The sequence below is a fragment of the Macrobrachium nipponense genome, chromosome 26, assembly GCF_015104395.2.
Source record: "Macrobrachium nipponense isolate FS-2020 chromosome 26, ASM1510439v2, whole genome shotgun sequence".
In the NCBI taxonomy this organism is placed as follows: Eukaryota; Metazoa; Arthropoda; class Malacostraca; order Decapoda; family Palaemonidae; genus Macrobrachium; species Macrobrachium nipponense.
The window spans coordinates 28975864-28983363 of NC_087215.1; the positions used below are offsets into that span (position 1 = coordinate 28975864).

Consider the following 7500-nt stretch of genomic DNA (forward strand, 5'->3'; position numbering starts at 1 on the left):
TAGAAAGTTCCATTGACTATCCAGAAAGTAAAGACAACTAACTAGCTTGCGCAACAGAATCCTTTATTGTTATCCTAGATCTGGCAAGATAAAAAAAAAACACTAAAAATACCTGATCTCGCCATTATTACTATAACTGATTCACTTAAGGTAGATTCTTGGATGAGCCCTATTCTCACGAGACGTTAGTTTGGCGGCCGTTGATTGGCTGGGAACTACCTACCTGCTGGTACCAGCCAATCAGCGGCCGCCAAACAAACGTCTCGTGAAAATAGGGCTCATCCAAGAATCTACCGTAAGTGAACCAGCTATAGTTAATGACAGAACCTAAAATATTGGAAAAACTTTAAGAACTATTTCGGCACATCGAGGTTCAGCAAATAACTAGGAAAGTTAACGATTTGCGCTACAAAAACGACCTTTTGTAAACACAGTTTGAAGGCACCGCACTGCACAAAAATGCACTTCTTGTCTGGTGGATTCTGGTACCATCAAATTTTTGTCATTCTTACGAGAAACTTGTTACATCTCAAAGTTTTTAAGCTTGTTAAAAGAAGTTAAGTAATTTAAAGAATAGAGTATTTTATCTCTTTACTAAAGCGTTTATATCATTCATCCTTTTTATCAATTTGATAGATATTTTATTTTATATATCCAAGCTTGGTCAATAGGATAGGAATTCCCTGGCAGAAGCCTTGGGCGTGTCTTGCTAATAGGTATACAGTGAAAACAATAGCGATGATTCAATTACTAAGATATCATATTTTATCTGTAAAATTCAAATATATACACCAATTTTGACTGTATTTGATCATGACCTCTATAGGCGCTCTACTAGCCTGTTTAAGTAGCACGGAAAAAGCCACTATTCGGAAAATAAGAGAAGAATCTCTACAAGTGTAACGCTGCTGAAGTAGCCATTACTTTTAATAAAGTATGCTTGAGAGAGGGTCTGCTTCCTAAGCACAATAATAATAATAACAATAATAATGATAATGATACGGTATCGATCACCTTGCTAATTCATGTTGCAAAGCTAAATAAGTTACCTAAGAAATTTTATGGTATAAGAAAAAAGTAAACAGGTTACTAAGAAAATAGAGTATTTTTGTTATGTTAACAAGATATAAAATCAGGACAAGAAACTGGAATAAGTATGACAAGTGCTATATGCACTTTGTGCACTTGAAGTGAAGTAAAAAAAGAAAAAGTTTTTGCTTGCGTAAATTTATTTATATATGTGATATTTGCCAAATGTGAAATTATTATGTGCAAATGGATGTATATCGAGAATTCCACATCACATCACATCATCTGAAATTTGTAAAATGTATTTTGATGTTGAATTTTCAATTTTTACTTTATTACATCAACAATTGAGATGAAACGCTCTCATATGTAATCAAATGACGGGAAATTGCGATAGCATTGATAGGTTTGAATGAATGCTCTGTTTGCTGGTTGGTATATTTGGTATTGTTCTTTTGCAGCAGTGTAAATACGTTCAAAATTTTTTTTTTTTTTTTTTACGCGAGAATGAAAGGAGGAAATTTAGGAAATCGTCGTAATTGTAGATAAACAACATTGTGAAGATACATTTGTTTATACAAACGTATGAAAATAAGTCACGAAAGCGTGTAGATCGCTTGCAATACCAAGTATATAAATATTTTAAGCCCTCTCTGTAACAAAAATCATCATAGACTTCTTCACATAAGTATATTAACAATTGCGCGTTAGACTGCGTGTAGTAGCAAGTAAATATTTTAAGAAAAAAGAATTAGAATTTTGGTTAAAAGCAAAAGGCAAAATTTAAGAGCTTCTTACATAAAAATTGCGTGTAGATTGCGTGTGATTTTTTCTCGAATATTTTAAGGTAAAAAATTTAACTTTCGTTAAAGCGAAGGAGAAATTTGAGAACTTCGAGAATAACATTTGCTTGTATTTTTCCTATTTAATATATTAAGAAAAAATAAAGATTTGATTAAAAGCAAAGGAGAAATTTGAGAACTTCGAGAATAACAATTTGGCTTTTGTATTTTTTCCTAGTTTAATATATTAAGAAAAAATAAAGATTTGATTAAAAGCAAAGGAGAAATTTGAGAACTTCGAGAATAACAATGGCGTGCATTTCCAATTAGAAAGTTTCATTATTTGCATTCCTTAACCGAAGATCCGCTGTGCAGAAGGCTGATCTCAAGCGAGCTGCCTTTCATGTCAATTAGCGTGGGCGGATTAGTTTCCCCCCCCCCCCTCCTCCTCCTCCTCCTCCTCCCCTACCCTCCCCTCCTCCTCCTCCTCCTGTTTAGATCCTTTGTGGTTCTGCTTCTTCGACTGTATTGTGTTGCCCTCGAAAGAAGTACCTATTTGATTTGCCTTTTTAAATTTTTTCTTGGTTTCTTTTTTCCTTTTCTTCCATTTTTTCCTTTGTCCTTCCTTTATTCCTTTTTTTTTCTTTTCTTTTTTTCCTTCCTTTTTTTCTTTTTTCTATTCCTTTTTCCTTCCTATTTTTTCTTTTCTTAATTTCTTTTCCTGTTGTTCCTTCTGTTTTCCTTTGTTTCTGTTTTCCTTTTCGTTTTTTCCCTTTTCTTTGTTACCTTGTTACCCTTTCCTTTTACCATTTTAACCTGCTTTATATTTTCCTTTTTTTTTCTTCCCTTCCTTTTTCCCCCTTTTTAAAGGAAAGGGAAAGTCTGTTGTAAAATGCTCTGTTGTTAGATTGTTGTTTCAGCAATAAGCATTTTTAAAATTAAAAGACGAAAATGAAAAATAATAATTGAACATAATTACTTGCGGTATTTTGATTATGTTCTGAGAAGCATCGAATATTTTCCGTTATAAAATTTGAAATAGAAAACTTAGAAAAATAATAAACAAATATAATAATTTGCAATATTTTCATTATGTTTTTAAACGCACCGATTATTTTCAGTAATGAATTATTTGAGGAAAATGCTTATTATTCTCTAGTGATCAACCATTTGAAAAAAATAGTCTTATTACTTTCGAGTGGTCAACTATTTGAAAAAATAGTCTATTACTCTCGAGTGAAAAACTATTTAAAAAAAATAGTCTATTACTCTCGAGTGATCAACTATTTGAAGTCTATTGCTCTCGAGTGAAAAACTTTTTGAAAAAATAGTCTATTACTCTCGAGTGATCAACTATTTGAAGTCTATTGCTCTCGAGTGAAAAACTATTTGAAAAAATAGTCTATTACTCTCGAGTGATCAATTATTTGAAGAAATAGTCTATTACTCTCGAGTGATAGACTATTTGAAGAAATAGGCTATTACTATAGAGTGATAAACTAATTGAAAAAAATAGTCTATTACTCCCGAGTGATCAACTGTCGAACGTTCGATAATCTGATATATACATATATTCCGAGAACGTTGTCCTCAACTCGAGAACGCACGAACAAGATTGATTGATTCCAATGGGTGGCGGCATCATCCTGAGCAGACGACGGCGACGCTGCAGGAGGAGGAGGAGGAGGAGGAGGAGGAGAGGAGAAGAAGTAGCAGGGAACAGCAACAACAGCAGAAGCAGGGAACAGCAGCATCCCTTTTATCTTGATTGGCTCCAGTAATGTCATTGAAATCTGTTTGCCTTTGGTTCAGCTTCCTGTTTTGACAGTCGTAGCCGACAGACAGATAAACAGACAGTCGGAGTCGACAGATAGACAAAGAGTCATAGTCGACAGGCAGACAGTCGTTGTCGACATAAAAAAAAGTCGTAGTCGACAGGCAGACTGACAGTCGTTGTCGTTGTCGACAGAGAGACAGTCTTAGTCGACAGATAAAAGACAGTCGTAGTCGACAGATAAAAAGACAGTCATAGTCGTCGACAGATAAAAAGACAGTCATAGTCGAATGACAGATGTAGTCGACAGACAGTCGTTGTCGACAGACAGACTGATAGACAAAAAACAGTCATAGTCGAATGACAGATGTAGTCGACAGACAGTCGTTGTCGACAGACAGACTGATAGACAAAAAACAGTCATAGTCGACTGACGGACAGACAGAAAGACAGACAATCGTTGTCGACAGATAGAAAGACACAGTCGCCGTCGATAGACAGACAGACAGACAGACAGAGCTTCACAGCTTTCGTGCCAAAACTTCACCAAACTTCAGCGAGGCGATCATTAGCGAATTTTCTGTTTTTGCCGATCCCTCACAAACTTCGGCCTCCACTGCGTGATGATTGGGGAAATCACTCTTGTTCTGACTTCAGACTGAGAGAGAGAGAGAGAGAGAGAGAGAGAGAGAGAGAGTTTTTAATTATATTTTGTCCACTGTTACTTATTAAATATTGTTGGGAAAACGTACTATTGTTCCTGGTTGTTGGATCACCGAAAAAAGGAATCTGTTGGAGTCCATTTTTATCGAAGGCACGTCCAACAATGTATGTATAAATCTCCACCCATGAATATACGTTGATCATCTTTCATTATCTCTTTTGCTTAATAAAGAACACGCAGCCCAGATTAAGAAACCGCAACCCCGCCTCCCTCCTCTTTCTGTTTTGGCGTGCTACCTCGGTGGCCGCGAGTTCGATTCTCGGACATTCCATTGAGTTGTGAGAGAAGTGTATTTCTGGTGATAGAAGTTCACTCTCGACGTGGTTCGGAAGTCACGTAAAGCCGTTGGTCCCGTTGCTAAATAACCATTGGTTCCCTGCAACGTAAAAATGCCATGCAAACTTCTTTTGTATTCAGTATGAACTTGAAAACGTAGAATATACTACGAAAGTATACTTTTTCCAAGTCCCTGTTTCGCCTACCTTTCCACCGTGGATTTAAGAATATATATATATATATATATAATATTATAATTAATATAATATATATATATATATATAATATATTAATTATTATATATATATTAATATATTATATATATATATATATTGGTATATATATATCTATATATATATATATATATATATATATATTATATATAAATAATTAATATAATATAATATATATATTAGATATAAATATTATTATATATATATTATATAATTTATATATCGACTCGTCAGAGGAAATAAACCTAAGACAACTGAAATCTTTATGTGTCCTTAGGAAACCTGATACACCAGCTACATGCTGATGAGAAAAAGATAAGAAGAAGAATTGAGAAGATTCTAAATAAACTAAATGCCGTTGAAACAGCTATATAATTTAATGCTACTGCTCTCAGAGAAGGCCTCCTTCCTAATTATATCATAATTATTATTATACTTGCAACTCAAAAACTTTTTCTGATCCTGCGTAACTCTAGCAGGTTTCTGGCCGGTGCCAGTGCTATATAAAAATTGCGGGGCCCAAATCAGAAAATCATAGAAATTAAGAAATTTTCTGTTAGCATAGTATGCATAATAATGTGAGGAATAATACTTCCTCATTATTCATCTCATGTTTTACGGTCGCAGAAAAGACTGTAAACGGTAACTGGCGCGGGGCCTCCTTAATAAGCCGCGGGGCATAATTTGATCAAATTGGTCAAACAGGCTTAAAACCAGCCCTGTTTCTGGCGGCAAGGATACTGTCCTCTCGTGGATGACCGTACTTGTACAAGGAATGGTGACTAATTTTTGCATCCTTTCAGGAGTCCAATCCCCTGGAATGTGATGTTTGCAGTAATGTGTTCAGCGACGATCATTGCCCAAGAATTCTTCCGTGTTCACATACGTTTTGTGGCCGGTGCATCGACGGGCTTTGCTCAAGCCAACAGAAAACGTGCCCCCTGTGCAGAAGGAACTTCAAAGCCAGAGCAGCCAAAGACCTGACGATTAACAGAGGCCTCCTCGATGCCGCAAACCGGTTTTCTTCCATGCATAATCGACAGAAGGCTGCTGTCCGAGAACCAAATAAATCCTTTTTAGACTTTACCAAGGATTTCAGGGAGAAAGCTAAGAAAGGCATCGCTGACTGTCAGGTTACAAAAGATCGGGGTTTGGGTGCCATTGAAAACCTCACTGGGAGGATAAATAGCGCCTCAGAAAACAAAAAAGAAATTGATGCTCTCATTGAAATTATCCAAAAGCTGAAATTTTCAAATGAAAATACTCTGAGTGGTACTGAGAAAGATATTGAATTGCTGAGGAATAGGGTGGATGCTATGCTACAACTAGAAGAAAAGATCCAAGTCTCAGATGATAAGCTAGAAGCGTTAACAGACTTTACATCTGCTGGTCCCATCATAGATGAGGCAGAGGAGGCCCTTAAGGACATTCAAGAAAAGGCAAAGGATATACAAGAGATTCTCCAGAAGAACGAAAGAGAACGAGCTAGTATTCAGAAGGTAAGTGCGTGCTCTTTCTCTCTCTTATTCACCCATTTCCTAATCAAACAATCTACACATGATAGACAGAGGTAATCCCATTCTTGTTCACACGATTTCACTCATACTAAGGCATAAGACATCTTTAAATTAATAACAAAAACATTCAAATAAAAAGAAAGTTTCAATTGCTTTCGTCCCACTGGATTATGTAATGAAACCTTTTTCCTTTCTGATAAACATTCATATTTCCCTCCATAATAGTTTGTTTTAATGGCTGGGATACTTTTTATGAAAACATTTTTATTATAAAAAGTGTTAGTTTTGCAAAAGACATTTGTTAAGCCCTTATACCGATTCCAATAATCAAAATTTGTTTATAGATTATAACTTATTTTTCATAACTTTCTTGGTTAAATTTCGTCTTTACAGGAAAATCGTAACGCGAAAAAAAGGCTGAGGAATATTGCGGAGAAAATAGAACAAAGGATAATCGAAGAGGATTCTCTAATAGACATCACGGTAAAATTCTACCGTTTCATTTTCTATGGAACAGAAAAATGACAAAATTATTCATGAAAGTAATAAAACTCTCAGTGATTAATGTGAGAAATACGAATAAATATATTTAGGCGATTCTTTTTCTGCCAAAGGTACAAATATACTATCGGGTCAGCATGGGCGTCATTTGCGGAGGAACATATCACCCCACCCCCCCTACTTTTTATTCAGCGGGGGACAACATATAAATTTCGGGCGGCCGCCCACCCACCCCCTTTTTTTTTTCCTCTAGGTTTTATGGAACAGATGCTGGAAATGAAGCCATTGATGATATCTGAAATACATACTCAACACAAACAAGTGTAAAATATTAAAATAATAAACAAATAGCTTGTGTAATTTTTCATCATGTTCGTGGTCAGATTAATTGTTCATATAAATGTCGACTGACTCACCCCATTGATTTACAAACGAAGTCGGCAAACGCCAACGCTTTTGATCTTCCTATTAGGCATTATTTTTATTCAAATATATTGTTTCAAAGTTAAAACTAGCAAAATGATTGACCTGAAAATGGAATGGCCATTTTGGCCATTCTGTAAATTGTGGATGTATAAACTTGTTGACTGACTGATATCGATAATTCAGTCATCCTTTTCCCCTATCATCCATATATTCATATCGATATGGCATTAAGATACAC

The 7500-nt window shown here is 35.4% G+C and overlaps 1 protein-coding gene across 3 annotated transcripts in view; it reads left to right on the forward strand.

Moving 5' to 3' along the window:
* LOC135200107 (E3 ubiquitin-protein ligase TRIM13-like) overlaps positions 1-7500 on the forward strand; it is a 66361-nt gene that overhangs the window by 54512 nt on the left and 4349 nt on the right. For all 3 annotated transcript variants that reach the window (XM_064228436.1, XM_064228437.1, XM_064228435.1), the window contains 2 exons: positions 5622-6317; positions 6729-6818. In XM_064228436.1, the coding sequence (XP_064084506.1) occupies positions 5622-6317; positions 6729-6818 (786 nt within the window). The remainder of the gene's footprint in view (positions 1-5621; positions 6318-6728; positions 6819-7500) is intronic.